The sequence below is a fragment of the Hevea brasiliensis genome, chromosome 9 (genome assembly GCF_030052815.1).
Source record: "Hevea brasiliensis isolate MT/VB/25A 57/8 chromosome 9, ASM3005281v1, whole genome shotgun sequence".
Lineage (NCBI taxonomy): Eukaryota > Viridiplantae > Streptophyta > Magnoliopsida > Malpighiales > Euphorbiaceae > Hevea > Hevea brasiliensis.
In genome coordinates, this window is record NC_079501.1 from 27,783,412 (window position 1) to 27,802,578 (window position 19,167).

The 19,167-nt window shown below is 35.5% G+C and overlaps 1 protein-coding gene across 16 annotated transcripts; it reads right to left on the minus strand.

Moving 5' to 3' along the window:
• Positions 1–423: 423 nt before the first annotated feature.
• Positions 424–12,273, minus strand: LOC110649441 (uncharacterized). Of its 16 annotated transcripts, none has more exons than XM_058153617.1 (10): positions 10,822–12,232; positions 10,251–10,354; positions 7,705–7,934; positions 7,359–7,610; positions 2,401–2,477; positions 1,917–2,277; positions 1,082–1,138; positions 896–941; positions 765–810; positions 424–663 (listed from the first exon to the last, which is right to left on the minus strand). In XM_058153617.1, exons 1-9 carry the CDS (start codon positions 10,851–10,853, stop codon positions 785–787), a joined length of 1,185 nt encoding a protein of 394 aa, XP_058009600.1. In that variant the 5' UTR covers positions 10,854–12,232; the 3' UTR covers positions 424–663; positions 765–784. The 16 variants fall into 16 exon arrangements, with proteins under 16 accessions (XP_058009600.1, XP_058009599.1, XP_058009611.1 ...); XM_058153616.1 differs by having other exon boundaries at positions 739–810; XM_058153628.1 differs by having other exon boundaries at positions 424–810; positions 2,187–2,277; positions 10,822–12,273.
• Positions 12,274–19,167: the final 6,894 nt, after the last annotated feature.

Consider the following 19,167-nt stretch of genomic DNA (forward strand, 5'->3'; position numbering starts at 1 on the left):
TCAATATTTGTGTAATTTTATTTACTCCTAGAATTTCCGCATGTGTTAGAAATGTTTATTTGATTTGGGTCTGTAAACTAAATTATTATTGTGGACCTGTAAAATTATTATATGCATGTTTGATGGACTGGATGAGGGAGTTGAGCTCCCATTTATCATTATGATGATATGAGTATGTGGAGGGTGAGCTGAGCTCCCCAATGGATTGTTTATTGTATTTACAGGTCGGGTGAGTTAAAAACTCCCCGTTGGTAGGTCCATTTTATGACCAGACTCTGTCCGGTTGGTTTCTTGAAATTGGGCCCAAATGGGCCTTAGAGTTGGGTAAATGAATAGTTAAGGCTTACTATGGGCCTCGGGGGCTTTAGGCTGGCCCAGGTCCTAGTGCCGGTCCGGCCCATAGGTTGGGTCGTGACAAATTGGATCATCAATTTTAAGTACATGAAGTGTACAACAAGAGAATATTATGAGTCCCAGTTCCTGGGATTAGAATAGGCTGAGATATTGCCTTGAATGGCAAATTCAAAAACTCCACCAGATAATAGTATCATCATCAGCTGGAGGGCTAACTATAGGTACTTGTGTGAGGTATTCAATCATTTCTCAGATGAATGATGCATCCTCTTACGTGAGTGACATTGATCAGTTACAAAGCTTGAGTTTCTGCATTAACATCACTCAATCAGTGAAGGCTTGCAGAAATGCAATTTCATTGCACAGACATAAACTGAAACAAACTTATGAATCATCATCATGTTTTTTACTTCTTCTCCTTGATGGCTCCTTAATTGTTAGAGATGGTCCGGCTACCTGTCAGGAGTTAAATGGCTCAGCAATAGAATTATTATATTAATGAATGAATTTTCATATCATCATCAATGTGAAAAGAGCAAACCAAGAGAACAGAACATGAGGTGGAGAGATTTGAAATAGCACTGCATCTATTGAGCCACAATGATCATATGCAACAAGCATAAACGGTAAGAGAGGAACATAAAAATTTTAACATAACTGAACCAACATATATCGATTAAAAATAAAGATGTATTTTAAACCAACCCACTAAGGTGAGTATACTAACAGACAGATTTAATTGTTTGACGCTTCTGCTATGCACTTCCAGGTACTCTTCATATGTCTGAAAATAAATCAGAAGCAAGTCAATTAACAACAAACAACAATATCATAACACATTTTGTACATAACAACAACTTAATGTTTAAAGGATGCATATTTGAGAGTCAAGAATAATAAATACCACAGCAGGTACCATTCCTAGGCATCTAGCAGTCAATATTTGAACAAAGCAATCAAAAACTAAAAATTTGTTGAAGAATCAACATCTAGTCAACTAGTAATCTTCCAGGTTGGCTCAATCAACAGCCCTGCAGCCTGCTACATTTCTTCATCCTCGTTGAGGAAGAAGGATTAAGATTAACATGTAACTTTTCTTAAGGAGAATTAAAAAGGAAGTGCTACTTATGAACTAGGCTAATGAAACATTGAAGGATTTTCTCTTACTGATGGAAATTGAATAGTTCACGAACTACAAAAATAAGAAAGAGAACATAGATAATCAGGCGCAGGATATTGTGCATAACTGATGACACAAATGGGATGAAGACACCATGCTCTACAAAGGCTTTCAAGAGCACATTGTTCCAAAATTAATCATAATGTTCTCCGATGTTTATCAATATACTACATAATTCATTTCAAAAATTCCACGCATAGGAAAAAATTAATTGTCCAATTATTAGATGGTCTTCATTCCAAGCTTGGATTATTAAAGGAAAAATCAACTTAAGATACAACTATTCAGCAATTAGAAAAACTACATGGTGCATATTAATCACCAAATAAAAAATAAATAAATAAAAGCTAACATAGGACCACCCCCCTCCCCCCCAATATACCATTTCAAGAAAATCATCTTCAGTCAGAGTACTAGCCAGAGGACTTTCTGCTGACAAGGCCCAAGCATCATTTTGACAATGCACATCACCCTTTAATTGTAAATTTGCAAGAATTCCATTAAGTTGAGAATGTTTCATCCTTGACATTTTTGATGCACCAGATGGAAGAGGCATATTAACACCACTAGATCCCTGATGAGCCAAATGAAATCTACTTGCTTCGGCATGATGTTGGTAGAGAAAGGAATGATAAGGCATAGATGTCCTAACCCATGGCATGTGTAGCGAAGGCATATTATATTCTCCATCCCCTAGTGAACATATAGGTACTATATAAGGCCTTTTCAAAGGAAGCTCATCCCTGGGACAACGCTTACAATAATAAGTCATAAGAACTAACTTGTCAATTTAATTTTGACAAAAAGCATTTGCTCTCAGCTTACACAAAAAAAAAAATAAAATAAAATAAAATAAAATAAAAAACCTTTTCAGCATGCCATCAATATCACTCTCCCCATCAATCAGCCCACAAAGAGCTTCTCCTACATCTTCCGGTAATTCCTTCAATACATGAATCAGTCATAAAACTATTTTCAAAGTGCTTGAAGGGTAAAAAAGCACCTTGCAAATTGTAGAAAGAGATGATTCTTATTGATTTCAATTAATCTGTACATGGGTATATATATACAATTGATTCCTATAATTGTGTTCTACTAATTAGGAAGAAATTCTAAATAAGAAATCCTAAATAGGAATACAGAATACAAAATATACAGAAAAATAATATAGTGATTGACTTTCCATAACACTCCCCCTCAAGTTGGAGCATAGATGTTAATCATGCCCAACTTGTTACAAATGTAGTCAATCCTAGCTCCATTCAGAGCTTTTGTGAAAATATCTCCTAACTGCTCTCCAGTTTTGATGTGTCCTGTTGAGATGATCTGTTGTTGAATCTTTTCACGAATAAAGTGACAATCAATCTCAATATGTTTGGTTCGCTCATGAAACACCGGATTAGAAGCAATATGAAGAGCAGCTTGATTATCACACCACAATTTCACAGGCAGGGAGATCTTAAAACCTGTCTTATCTAGTAATTGAAGTATCCACATTACCTCACATACTGATTGTGCCATGGCTCTGTATTCGGATTCAGCACTAGATCGAGAAACTACACTCTGCTTCTTGCTTCTCCAAGACACCAAATTTCCTCCAATAAAAACGCAATATCCAGTAGTTGACCTCCTGTCAACCTTAGATCCAGCCCAGTCGGCATCTGAAAAACATTCAACATTCAACATTCAAATGCCCATGATTACCATATAGCAATCCTCTTCCTGGAGCGCCCTTCAGATAACACAAGATTTGTTCTAAGGCTTCCCAATGAGCAACAGTTGGGGAAGACATAAACTGACTTACCACACTAACGGCATAAGCAATGTCAGGACGAGTGACTGTAAGGTAGTTCAATTTTCCTACCAATCTCCTGTATCTCTCTGGATCTTCAAACAACTCACTATCCCCTCGCTACTTGCTTGTAAAGTTGGAGTCATTGGTGCGCTACAAGGATTAACACCTAATTTTCCTGTCTCTGTCAATAGATCGAGGACATATTTTCTTTGAGATAAGAAAATACCCTTCTTACTTCTCATAACTTCGATACCCAAGAAATACTTTAACAATCCCAAGTCTTTGGTCTAAAACTGAGTTTGGAGGAAGGTTTTAAGAGATGAAATACCTGCAGAGTCACTCCCAGTGATGACAATGTCATCCACATAGACTACCAAGAGAATTAGACCAGCCTCAGATTGCCTATAAAATACTGAGTGATCACACTTACTCTTTTGCATACCAAATTCTCAGATCGCTTCACCGAATCTCCCAAACCATGCCCTAGGACTTTGTTTCAAGCCATAAAGAGACTTTCGAAGCCTACAAACTTTACCCAACTCCCCCTGAGCAACAAACCCAGGTGGTTGCTCCATATACACCTCCTCCTGAAGATCACCATGAAGGAAAGCATTCTTGATATCCAATTGATGCAGGGGCCAATCATATGTAGCTGCTAAAGAGATAAACAAGCGAATAGAAGTAAGTTTAGCTACAAGAGAAAAAGTATCAGAGTAATCAACCCCATATGTCTGAGCATATCCTTTTGCCACAAGGCGTGCTTTTAACCTAGCCACAGAACCATCAGATTTACTCATCAGATATACCCATTTACAACCAATAGCTTTCTTACCAGTGGGTAAAGGCAATAGTTCCCATGTACCATTAGCATCTAAAGCCTCCATTTCCTCTTTCATAGCATCACACCAGCCAGGATGAGACAGTGCCTCATTAACAGTATTAGGGATAATAACAGAGTCTAAAGAAGTAACAAAACACCGAGAACAAGAAGACAATTGATTATAAGAAACAAAAGAAGAGATAGGGTAAGTACATGAACGTTTACCTTTACAAAGAGCAATGGGTAAGTCTAGATCAGAATCATGATTAGTATGAGGTACAGGATCTCCCAACGAAGTAGCTGGTGGAGGATCTGAGTCAGGAATCTCCAATCTCCTGGAATAAACATGAACAACGGGAGGTCAAGTAGGTCTAGAGACAGAAGGAACAGGCTGTGGGAGAGTACTAGACATTGGTTGGACAGTATATATTAAGAGATCATCCTCCTCCCCCTGACTCTCATACACAGATGATGGAGGAAAAAATGGAGTGGACTCAAAAAATGTGACATCTGCAAAAACAAGATAACGATTAAGAGTAGGAGAGAAACAACGGTACCCTTTTTGGAGCCGGGAGTACCCAAGGAAGACACATTTGAGAGATTTTGGATCCAATTTAGTAACCTGTGGACGAACATCACGCACAAAACAGGTACAACCAAAAATACGGGGTTCAATAGGGAACAAAGATTTTGTAGGAAACAAAGTAGTATAAGGAATATTCCCATTAAGGATAGAAGACGGCATACGATTGATCAAAAAACATGCCGTGGAAACTGCATCCGCCCAAAAGTGTTTAGGTACTTTCATCTGAAAAAGAAGAGCACGAGTTACCTCAAGAAGATGACGATTTTTTCTTTCGGCCACGCCATTTTGGGATGGGGTATCCACACAGGAAGACTGATGAAGAATGTCATTTTGTGTCATATAAGGCTGAAATTGTGCTGAAAAGTATTCTTTGGCATTGTCACTTCTTAATATGCGCACAGAAATATTAAATTGAGTTTTGATTTCATTACAAAAGGCACAAAAGATAGAAAACAACTCAGAACGATTTTTCATTAAATATAACCAGGTAACACGAGAGTAATCATCAACAAAAGTAACAAAATAACGAAATCCAGTTTTAGATGTAACAGAATAAGGACCCCAAACATCAGAATGAACTACCTCAAAAGGAGATGAAGCCCGTTTATTGACTCTAGACACAGAAGGCAAACGATGATGTTTTGCAAACTGACACGACTCACATTCTAGTACTGATAAAGATCAAATTGAGGACACGGCTTCTTCATGGTAGACAAAGAAGGATGACCCAATCTACAATGAGCTTCAAGAGGTGTTAAGGTACTGGAGCAAACAAGCGACCATGTACATGATTTTCGAATGTAGAGACCACTGACTCGCGTCCTCTACCAATAATGCTGCCACGTAAGATCCTCAAACAAACACCGTCAGAAAAAGGAAACAGAACAATTTAAGGTACGAGTAAGTTTACTAACAGAAAGTAGATTAAAAGAGAATTTTGGTAGACACAAATGTAAGACAAAGAAATTGAAGTCGGGTTCAGCTCCAAAACCCATGACACAAGAAGTAGAACCATCACTAAAGTAATGAGAGGAAGTGAGATTAGACTGAAAAGCGGATAGAAGACTAGAATTACTGTCATGTGATCCATCGCACTGCAATCAATAACCCATTTGGATGAAGAAGACACAAGGCATGTGGTAGATTTACTCGACTCAAGAATCGCAGTGATGGGAACCGTAGGCTTTAGAGATGCCACGACATCGGAAAATTGTGCAAAATCCTCTGCAGATACCAAAATAGTTTTCTCGGAGGAAGATATCAGAGAATTCTCTCACGCCATATTTGCCATCTGTGATTGCTGATTTTTTCTCTGAAGTTGCGGACAATTATATTTTGTATGGCCAGGCTCATGGCAATAATAACAAATGACTCCTCTTGAGTCCTGATTAAAACTAGCTTCTCCATTACGCTGATTACTTCTGTTGCCTGTAATTCCTCCTCTACTTCCTCTTCTATTACCCTATTGTCCATTTGGATTACGGCTAATAAGAGCACTACTGACAGGTTGTGAAGATTGAGTACTCTCTGTACGAAGGACCCGTGTGAACGTTTCATGCAAAGAGGAAATCTCGGTACTGGAGAGAATCTGAGATTTAGCAGTCTCATACTCTGAAGGAAGGCCTGCAATAAAACTCATAACAGCCAGTTGCTCCCGTTAGGCCTGCTGAACTTTCACATCAGGACTAAAAGGCAACAATACATTAAGTTCCTCATATACCCGTTTAAAATCCATAAAATAAGCCGTGAGAGACTTATCCTCTTTCTCAGCACGGTAGAATGCTTTACAAACATCATAAATACGGGAGCTATTCCCTTTACCAGAATACAGAAAATCTAAGTAATCCATCAATTCCTTAACAAATTCACAGTGATTAATTAAACTAATTACCTCACTATGAATCGAGTTCAAGTCCGCAAAACAATCGAGCATCCTCCCTTAGCCAAGTTTGTCGTGTATCATCAGTGGGTGGATCTTTAGTAAGGTGATCATCCTTATCAATGTTACGCAAATAGACCCTAACAGTCTTACTCCACTCCAGGTAATTCAAACCATTAAGTTTGTGTTCCGTGATCTTAGTCTTCACCGGAATCACATCAGAAATAATATTCTTATTGTCTGCCATTTGTTGAGACAAAGAAAACTAACCGAAACGCTAATCCAAAGTGCTTATAGCAGCAAAATAACCCAAAATCACAAATCAAGCAAATACCGAAATAGGATCTGAGAGCCCAACCTCAGAAGTCCTTTAATGGTTATCTTTGGATCGTGCAACAAAGACACGGTGGTGGAATGAGGGGGTTGAGACGACGCCGGCAATGTTGATTGTGGTTGAAACGGCCGGTCGGCGACCAAGGTCTCTCCTGAGCTGGGTAGTGAGAACAAATAGTCACCCTAGATTGATGACCTGCTCTGATACCATTTAGAAAGAGATGATTCTTATTGATTTCAATTAATCTGTACATGGGTATATATATACAATTGATTCCTATAATTGTATTCTACTAATTAGGAAGAAATCCTAAATAGGAATACAGAATACAAAATATACAGAAAAATAATATAGTGATTGACTTTCTATAACATAGTGATTGACTTTCCATAACACAAAGAAAGAGATACCTGGCAGTCTCTACTAATTTTAACAAGTTTGAAGTCATTCAATGGATTCTTGAGATGAAGTGTCTTTTGGAAAGGCAAGTCATTTAACCGCAGCCATTTAACCTTAAAGCTGCAGCCCCAAGGATTAATTTTACCACATCCTTTGCTCCAGATGTTGTCACGCCTCCACCCAACAGCAGACATCATTTGGGCATAACCTTGGAAGAAACCACTCATGTTGACACTAAATATTAGAATGACTTTATCAGAATTCTGCAAGACAAGCATATGTGCTTCTCTATAAAGCATCAAGTTTAGCATCAAGTTTTAGAAAGCAGTAGATGACATAAAATAAGAGGGAGCTTACATGAAAGGCCTCTTCCAAAATTGGTTCATTCATGACTTGAGTAGCCCATATTCCTTTCTCAACTGAGAGTTGAATATTATGATGGTTCAAACTCTTAATGATGAAATATCTTGTATTATACAATCGACCCTTTTTGTTTAGAGATGAATTTCCCATCCGATCATTATCATGACCTGCTTTTTCAGCCCTATGAGGATAAATATCCTCATCACCTTTGTAGATTGGACTCTCTGACAAGGAACAAAGGTTCTAAGTTAACCTGACTAATCTGGTACCATCAAGTTTCCTTTCACATTCAGAATTAAGGAAAAGTAGAAAATGAAGAAAGAGAAAAAGAAGAAAGGTGATAGTGCTTTTTCTCTCCACCTCTTATTTATTATTATAATAATATATTGGCATAATTTGGAGGTACAATTGCAAGCATATCCTTGGGGAAGTTCATCACTAAAAATACAAATTTACTATAATGATACAAGGGCCAAGAGAGTATTTAATTCTTTCATTAAAAATAAACAAAAAAAAATTGATTTGTTTAAACTACGGAAAATAAATGTCAGGCTCTCTAAAAGTGCAACTAAACTTCAACACGCCATTATACAAGAAACTAAATTATTTCACATTTAATTGAACGAGACATATGCTGTTGTTGCTGCACCATTTACAATTTGCTCAAAAAAGGGTATAAAGGAATAAATAAACACATATGGGGATCTCTGAATTCTACTACAAAATAGCTACATTCAAAGCTCATGAGCTCAGAAAGGAGCTAGCAGTTAAAAAAAGGAACCATCCACCCAGTTCAGTTTAAGTTTGATCCTAAATTAGTATCAGCTCCAAAATCAAAGGAAAATGAAGAAATTGCTTAGACCCTCTCAAAAACAACTGTACATTATGTGAATGATTTCTGACCATGGTTTTAAATAATGGCAGTTACACAATGTAAGCCGCTATTTAAAGGCTTCAAGGGGGTTCCATTATTGATATACCCTATAACTAATGGGTATAAAATTTTGGGCTGGTAACAGCCGTTACTTAAAAGGTAACAGACCTTACCATAAAGCAGATAATCTGCTTTTTCTTTTGTTGTGCAAAGACAACTCCACATCGATATTTTGTCCAGTTTCCCTGCAGTCTGCACCTCTCCAAAGACTCTTTCTCTCAAATTTCCCTTCTCTACAAATCCTCAAATTTTCTTCTTCTTTTCTTGAGCTGAGAATCATCAAATAACTGTATAAAGATATGGTTTATTTGAAGGAGGGCAATTAATCTACACTTCTACATGCATATTTTGCAAAAGGTGAGTTATTTGTCTTTGTTGTTGGTGTTTTTGCTCATTTTTTATAATTTGTTGATGAATTTCATAGTATGAAGTGCTAGTTTTCCCGATCTATAGCTTATTATCTTTTTTATTCTAATTTTTATCTATTTTCAGAATTATTTTTAGTAAAATATATAAGTAATTGGAAAATAACATCAAAGAAAGTTTTAAGCTTCAATAATGTTTGCTAAGTATAATTTTAGGCTTAGGCAAGGTAAAATTTAAGAAAAATAAATAATCATGATTTCTTCAACTTCGATATGGATTCTTCCTTCAACTTTAATCCATTACAGTATCAATATCATCAACAAGTTGATGATCAGAGCTCTCAAAATCAAAGTCAAAATAATCAAGAACCTCTTAGACACTCTTTTTCGTTGTAATAAGGTTATTTCTATACTAACTACATACTTATTTTAGTTTAATCCATTATCCGCAACCGCAACCGTGACCGTGATTTAAATCCATGTTCCTGAAATTATGTTTAGACTAGATGAGGCTGTTTTGAAGTGACTAAGCAAATTCACATGGTTAACATGCCTAAATCTCACCCTTCATTCCAACAGTTCAGGACAATATTTAAGAAACTATTGGACCAGCATAATTGCCAGTATTTTGTGTTTATACAACTACTGACAAATCCCAAGTGGCCAAGCCCAACAAAGAAGACAATTGCAGCAGATGGACAACCAAAAAATATACGTGTGACAATCCTAACAATACAAACTGTAGCCAAACTATAAAAAAAAAATAAAAAAAAAGAAAGAGAGAGAGAGAGAGAGAGAAGAAGTAAATATAGAAACTCATTACATCCATAATCTATCTAAGGCTTTTATACTTCGCATTAGAGAAGAATTCTAGCAGGTGTGTTGCTCATATCATGTTAACAGTAGAGCTTCTAGATTACTTTGCAATATCATATATAATAAAAATAAGAAAATATACAAACTCATTACATCAATAAGCTATCTGTGGCTTTTACAATTTGCATTAGAGAATAATTCTAGCAGGTGTATTACTCATATCATGTCAATGGCACTGTTTCCAAATTACTTGCAATGCATCCAAAATTACCAAAGAGTTCCTTGTAGAGTTGTAGAAAAGAAAAAATAAAAAAAGAGGAAATATTCACCGATACAAGAAAGTTTAAAGGTAGCTATTATGCATAAATATGTTTATACAATCAATGGTAAAACCATAGTTAAAATAAATTGCATCATTTTGTTACCTGGATCATCAAAATTGCCCATGTCATGTTTCCATTCAGTTACTGAGGAGTCAACTACAGATGCATTTTCTTTCGCAGTATCAGAAGACATCTTTTTTGACCTCCTATATCAAAATGTAGAAGTAAGGCAATAATACAAACAGAAAATAGATGAATAACATATTTGCTCTTTTTCGCAAAGAGAGGGACAGGAAGGGAAGAAGAAAAAAAAGAAGGGGCCGGGAGGGAGGCCGCGGGTTGGGGGGTTAGGGGGGGTGGGGGGGTTGTTGGGTAGAGGAGACGGGAAGAAAAGGGCACTAAAAAAGCTAGACCAAAAATAATATAATACGAGTATTCCACAAAACACTTATAATTAAACTGGAAAATGCAAGAAAGATCTCTAGAAATCAATAGCAACAGTAAAGATAAAATTGGACTATAACAAAACAAGATTAGTATAACAGAATTTGGGTGCATGCAACAGGTTGAGCGTCCTAGGCAACAATAAGTGCAATTCTCTAGCAGTTGAATTTGCCCTAGCACAATATCAGATGAGTAAATTGTGAAACAACAGAAGTACTTGGCTACTCACTCATGTACAATTTCAAATTCCCAATATTGCATATCTTATGAAAAGCAACTTCTGCACACTTGAGAACCAATCTGGAAGCAATTCCTTCAGAATTTCTCTCTCTTAAAATTGAAATTCATAGTCCAACACCTATCAAAGAAACTTTTGCTACTTCTCTAACCTTTCAACCAATAATAGTGCAAGAATGCAAATCAGGGACATTAAATAATTAGGTAGACCTGACAAAGAAATCTCAATAACAGCCCATTGCTGACGCACATGTTGTCTTCTGCACCTCTGCACACAGTTTTTGTTTCTTTTCTTTTTTTTCCACAAGAAAACACAGGCAAACGGTTCTGCATTGTTTACTCAAATGGCAACAGCTAAATCCAAAATTTTATTCCCATCTTCAATCCTCCATGGTCAACACTTCTGCATCCACACCCCACCATACAAATCGAAAAGCCCAACAACCTAAATTCAAACTATAATTAAATATTATTTCTATTGACAGAACTAATTCCCCAGAATTATTTGTAGAGCTTTGGATAATATTATACTAACAAAAGAACCGGGTCAAATTGTTGTTAGTTGTTTCTCTAAATTCTCAAACCAAATGTTTTCCAAATTAGACATTGAGAACACAGTAATTCCTTACAACATAAAAACACTTGATATTTGATTACAGTGGAGGAAAATTAACATATAAACACACACACAAACTCCAACATATAAATATTAGATTATCCAATCTTCCCCCCACATTTTCCGAGAAGCCAAACAGAGCATAAAGCAAAATTACATTCACAAAAGAGACCTTAATACTGATTCACTAATACTCTTTAACCAATTATTACCATGGGAAGAGCACATAACTAGACAAAGAGATGGCGATCCCAAGTGGAAGGAAAGTTGAAAAAAAAAAAAAAAGAAAGGAGGAGAGAAAAGCTACCTTTATAGAGAGAGAAAAAAAAAAAAAAGCGGGAAGGAAAGAAGAATGAAGACTGAAGTGGAGAAAGTAGAATTGCTGGTTCGTGTTTCTGATAAAGAGTGTGTCTGTAAACTTGAACGCCCTAGTTGGTTTTCCCTCTTCGGGCCCCAAAGAAATCTCTCTCCCTCCCTTCCCTCCTCGTTTACAATCACACTGGCCAATGGGGATTTTTATGTCCTGATCATTTCAGGTGACTATCTAATGGTGGTGGCGATGGAGCAATTGGGGGTTCAAACATCAAGTCAAAGGAGAGAGAAGGGATTGGATTTGTGGTTATGCGGCGGAATTCGGGGGCTGGAGTTAAAAATAACGGCCCTCGGCTGCGAGCCTGCATGGGGAATGTGGTAAGGAATGGGCCTAGGTGGCTAGAACTAGGAGCCGAGGGTGGTTTCAGTTTGAATTGGGGGTTTCGATTTAAAGTTCAGGGAATCAAAATTGATTTTTAAGGGTTTCTTTGAATTTAATTTCGATTCAATTTTAAATTTAATGATTGAATATTTTATTTTTTTAAAAAATCGATTTAGATTAAAATCAAACCAACTGATTTTGATCCAATTCAATTTTAATTTTGATGAATTTCAATTAGAGTTTGATTCAGTTCCAAATCCAAATTGGCCTACAGCACAACGCCCCACACCGCTTAAAACGAGATGAGTGGAAAATGTAATTGTTAACCATGACAATTGACGTAGAGTGGCTCCAATATTATATACCAAAAATTCAAATTTAGCATCAAAATTTAAAGGCCAAATGCTTATTTGCACACAAATATTATTCGGGATGTTAGTATTAAATTTCTCAATTTCCTTTTAAATTTATTAAAATATCTAAATTTTTTAAATTCATAACAATTAAACGCAATTATACATCGACTAAGTGCGTGTTTTACATGTATGTTGATCCTATCAAAAAAAGAGTTAAAATGGACTTAACTCTGGTTGATTGTTTTTTTTTTTTTTTTTATCTATGACCATCAGTATTTTCGAAGTCAAGCTACTGTCAGGCGCATGTGGGTGGGAACTCTCTAGTGTAGTTTGTTCCATTTACAAGGCTCGAACCGATACCCTATTTAAGATCTGTTTGAATAAGGGCGAGGGAGGAATAAATAAAGATAAAGAAGGATAAATAGTTATTTTATCTTGTTTGAGAATATGTAAGTTAATGAACAGTAAGGGTAAGCCTTACCCTCTCTTGTCTCTTGAATCTCAATTTTTTTTACATCCCAAATTGGGGTGTAAGGAGAGATAAGAAGAGAGATAGTATAATTATAAATATTTCTATTTTTACAGTCATTAATTTTACCTTTCATTCACATCTTTCCAAACATAAAGAATATACATTTTCTCTCCTTACTTTTCTATTGATTCACTTCTTCCCAAACATGAGATTTTTTTTATTGTAACTCTCCTTACCCTTCTCCTTCTTTATCCTTTCTTATATTTCCATTATTTACCTTTTCCTCACCTCATCCAAACAGACCCTTAAAGAGAATCGAGTCCCTTCCACTCGTCCCAACCTCCATGAGTCTGGTTGATTGTACTCTAATAAAATGTGAAACTACCCCTCTCTTTATCCTCATCCTCTCCCATCATCTATTATAAGTTATTCTTGAATCTTCTTTATCCTCTTGCCCACCACCACCACTCTAGTTATCCAAGAAAAATTAATCAAAAAGCATAAGCTAACAGATTGAGCAAAATGATATCAAATCAAGAAATAAAGAAAAGGCGACTCAACCTCATTATTGATTGTACAATCCAAACAAATTGAGGATCTAATATCCCATTTGAGGAAAAAATTAAGATATCAACAAATTTGTATATATATAATACCACAAGCAAATTAAAACAACGAAAATTTCATATTTATATCACATAAATAATTTAATTCAATATCTAATCCAATTAGAGATATAAAACTCTTAAACAAATTTAGAAGCTAAAATTAATTTTCAATAATAAAGTTAACTAATTTAATTGAATACATCAAAAAATTAATTTTAGTTTGCCCCATGTAATTTTAGAAAGCCTCTTTTCTAAAATTTAATCGAATTAAACAATTTAATTTTTATGTCCCAATCCAATTAGGAAATATTAAGTCCAAATTAATTTAGAATTATTACAATTAATTTTAATGAAATCAATTAAAACTAATTTTAATGGAATTCATCAAATTAATTGCCCTAAAAAAATACCATTTATTTTAGAAAACAAATTTTATAAAAATAATATATATATTAAACTAAACAATTTAATTCAATATATATTTGTCCAAAAGCCCTTTAATTAATTATAGAAATGAATTTCTAAAATTAATATTAAATTGAACATATTTAATTCATGTCCTCAATGACCCAAAATAAAATTACAATTTTATTTATAAAAAATAAATAAAATAAAATTCTGCAATTTTTACATTTTGGTCGGTAGAAGGCAAATCACATGGCTTGATTTTCATGAGGCATAGAGTCATACTTATTCAATGTCTTCATATGGCATTTTAAGCCTTTTTTTTTTTTCCTGGGACATATGGCTCTATTACCATTTTTCATTTTTTTTTCCCTTTTCATGGAGCCATTTTTTGTTAAGTTTGTGTAAGCCAACCAGTGCCCCTTTTTACAGGGAAAATGATAAGTCCGTTGGGAGTTAACTCAAACGGTGTCAAAAAAAAAAAAAAAACTAGAAAATGCACTGAAAAATCGTAACCCAATTTAATAAATTTCTAACACTTTAATCATGTAAAAAATACAAAATTTAAGCTCTGATATCAATGAAGAAAAAAACTAAGACCCAACACATGAATTCAAATATAGGAGTGAGCATTCGGTTTAAACCGAATCGAATCGAACAGAATTAAATTATTAAAACTGAATTACATATTTTAGAAACCGAACCGAATTGAAATGGATGAAAAATTGAATCAAACCAAACCGTTCTATTTTGGTTTGATTCGGTTCGGTTCAAATCGATTGATTTTTATTTTATTATTTTTTAATTTAGACTTGATTTTCAACTTATTTAGTCTAATTTTGACTTTGGTTTGAACCTAATAATCATTAATTAATGAAATTAAATAATTTATATATATATATAATTAAATATAATTCATAAATTCCTCATAAAAATAAATCAATTGAAAAATCAATTCGGTTCGATTTGGTTCAATTTGAATATATAAAATTACTATTCAGTTCGGTTCAGTTTAACCAATTTTTTCTCTTCAAAACCAAACCGAACCGAAATAACCGAAATTTTTATAATTTAAAAACAAACCGAACCAATTGAATTTAAAAACCGAACCGATTGAACCGAATTGATTCGATTTGATTCGATTTTTCGGTTTGAACTGAAATCTGCTCACCCCTATTCAAATATATATGAGTTCTAACATATATTTATACAACCCTAAAGTCTCCACCATATTTGTTTCACTAGTCCTTGAATTAATCACATGTAGTTGACATAAATTAAAATAATAATTCATAGTCTAAGTGTGTACCTTATTTGCAGAAACAAATTATTTCACAACTTGTTTAAAATAAGAATTTTTAAAGATATCAATAACAAAATCAATACACCGCCACTTAGCGCACACACTTTTACTTGTGCTTTTACTTATATTACTAATGAAAATAAAAACTTAGTTACATCACTTTATATATATATATATATCTATTAAAAAAATTACATCTCTTATGGTTACATCTTTTGACTAATGTACATGACTTTTAGATTTTTGTCACCTTTTGGCGATATACATGACTTTTCATGGGTTATTGTTGGTTCTGATTTTAATTTTAATGGATCAGAATTGATCCACATAGATAAACCAAACTATATTTCCAACACCATCCATCCACACAATCTGTGCTCACTCCTTTGCTGGGGTTTCAACTTATTAAACAAAGAAGAGCATGGTATTTTATCCCTATTAGGTGTTACAACATGTCCTTTCTCCATTCTTTTTTTCTCAATCTCACTGTCAATTAGAGATCAAAGAGTTGATTAAAGAGGTGAGGGTTATTGCGAGGAAGATGAAGTCAACAATTTGAAAATCTTCCCTACTTGAACTCTAAGTGCGTATTTGTTATTAAATTTGAAAAGACAAAACTATTTTTCAGGAAAAAAGAAGCCATTTTAAATGTCAATAAAAAAGCAATTTGAAAAAATATATTTTGTTATTTTAATATTTTTATTATTAAAATTTATCAAATTTAATTCATTATTAAAAAATTATTTTTCTTGACAACAGTTTCAATGATAATACCAAACAAATCCTAAATATACTGCTCACGGCTTTTGAGTTGTCATTCAAGATTGTTGATCTTTTAGATTCAGTGGATGTTTAGGCAAGAGCTATAAAAGAACTAAGTTGTTCATGATTTATTTGCTAAATGCTCAGGTTGATTCGATTCGTTTTCTAAATATTGAGCTCAAGTTTATTGATATTCTGTTCAATGAGGCTCATAAGCTCACTTATCTAATGGGTTCACAAGTCAACTTGCTAGAGAGCTTATGAGTTAGCTTGTTTAATTAAAATTAATTAGTTTTAAACTTTTTTTTATCTTAACTCTAATAAAAATTACGTGATTTTGAACTTTAAACTTAAAACTCATTAAAGCTATGAATGAGTCAAATTGCTCACGAACTATTTGAGACTTGACTCGATAAAAGCTTGGTTTAGCTTAAACAAGTCGAGCTTGAATTTATTGATATTAGGCTCATTTTCTAAATGAGTCAAGTTCAAAAAAAATTTGAAGAGTCAAGCCTGAGTTCTTTAAAACTCAACTCGACTCGATTCATTTATATCCCTAGTAATGGCAATGACATAACATTACTTATAAGTTGTTTAAGAGGTCACACAAGGGATGGCAATAGGTCTGGTTTTTGTAGGTACATGACCTGACCTGTCACGACCCAACCTATGGGCCGGACCGGCACTAGGACCTGGGCCAGCCTAAAGCCCCCGAGGCCCGTAGTAAGCCTAACTATTCCTCAACCCATGAGTAGGCCCATAATTTAGGCCTAATATGCATATGAAATAATTTAAATTAAACTGTTAAAATAATATTTTGAGCCAACTTAACCCAGAAATTTTCAGAAACTAAAATCAGGGGAGCCCAGCTCAACCTTGTTACCTCATTTATAAACTGTTTGAGTACCGTTTAAGTACCGTACAAATCTTCATTTATTAATTTCAAAAATTTAAATTAACACAATTTCTAACAAGGTCCACACTATTACTAACACATGCGGAGTTCTAGATTTTAAATTTAGAAAAGATAGTAAAACAATTAAATAACCGACGTTAAACCTGCGAGGAAGAAAACAGGTTGCTCTGTAAAATAACTCCTCCTGTGGCCTGGAAAAATATTGAACAGGAGTGAGCGTTCGACTCAGAGAGTAAAATATCAATTTTAACCATAATCTCTATAACTATCTAAAGCTAATGCACCCTGTAGAGTGAAATGCACACCAGCAATAATTTCACATCATAACATCAAAAAGGTAATTTGGAGCACTCACGCACCCTGTAACATCAATCATAATATATGGGAGCTGATCCCCTATACAGCCCTCTTAAATCCAACCTGGTGCCAGCGAAGAACTCAAGCCGGACTTTCGCTTAATAAACCAAATCGGGGGTCCCAGCGAAGAACTCAAGCCGTGACTACCCCCCGAAAGATCGGGTCCCAGCGGAGAACTCAAGCCGTGACTACCCGTCCTATCCATAGTCCACACCACATCACACGCACGCCAACGCACGCACACTGCTCCAAATTACCACAACAACATCCATGGCACGTTAACAGTTATGAATGCAACATAAATCGTGCCTAGAGTTTAACTACATAAATATATGCATATAAGTGATGCATGGGCATGCTTGAACATATAATAATAGTGAAATTACAATTAAAATTAATATTTTACTCACAAGATAATCGATGACTATTGTGGCTGCTGGATGCAGAAAAATAGCTGACCTCGATCACCTAATAATTAAATTATAAATTTATTAGTACTAAGTTAAGATAAAACTCTAAAGAGGCAATAGACAGCCTAATTCATGCCGAAAATCCGACAGAGTTTCCCCTATACCTAGGACCTACCCAACCTGCAAAAAGGCTCAAATAACACTTCTAAATTCTCAATTTCCACAATCACATCTCATCAATATCACATGGCCCCTCCTAGGCCCTCCAAATCAGACAATACTCAAAATCTTAAAAATTACATTTTAGTCCCTATAATTGATATTTTTCAAAAATCCACTCAAACAAGTTCTAAAAATTCTAAAATTTTTCCCCGCGGCCCTTAATAATATTATAAGACTATTGCAAAAGGAATTATAATTTTTCGATCATCCATGAATATTTTATGAATTTTATTCTAAATCGATATTAGTCGAAAATGAGCAATTTGGAGTTCGGGTTTACCTATGCCAATTCTGACACCTGGAACGCGTCCAGAACGTCTGAAAATGCTAGGATTGACTGTAATATTGACCACGTTCTGAGACCGGCTGCCGGGCAGCCGGATCTGGCTGAAAATGCGGTCCCAGCGCCGGTGAGCCATCCTCGATCCGATCGCACCTAAATTAAGTCCAAATTTTGTTAATAATTATCATAAAATTATTTTTAAATTTTTGAAATCGAAAAAGTTTGAAAATCTCACCAATCGATCTGGATCGTCCGATTATCGCCTTTTTCAAACGGTGTCTGATCGGAGCGGGACCAGTCCTATCTCGAAGATCTCGTCGTCCTGAGTCCATCGGTGGCCTCGGATTTCCGATCCGACGGTCGGATCGCCGGAAAAGTGGCCGGAAAGCCACTGCCATCACTTTCTCTCTCCTCTTTCTCTCTCTTCGAGACTCGCCGGAAACCTCCACGAAATGGAGCACCGCCGGTCGGGATGGGAAGCCCGTGGTCCCAGGAGTCGAGCGCCACCCTCACTTGGCCGGAACGCCACCGGGAACCGCCGGAATCACCCCTGGAAGGACGCGGCCACCGCGCGCGTTGGGGGCCTCCTCTCGCCGCCGTTCGCAGTCCAGGGGTTGCCGGTGCCGCTGGAGACCGCTGGGAGCTTGCCGGACCTCTGCCGACCGTCGCCCGCCACTGGGTCGGCCGGAGACGCAGTGAACGGAGAGGGAGAGAGAGACGGGAGGAAGAGAGAGACGGGAGGGAGGGGCTTGCTGCGTTTTAATTTTTCTGTGTGTGTGTTTTTTTTTTTTTTTAACTTCTAATTACACTATTAGTCCCCCAACTTTTTAGGGGTTTACAATTAGGTCCAAAATAATTTTTATTATGTTAAAATTTGATAAAATTCTAATAATGATAAAAATAAATATAGTCTAGGAAAATTTTAATTATTTTA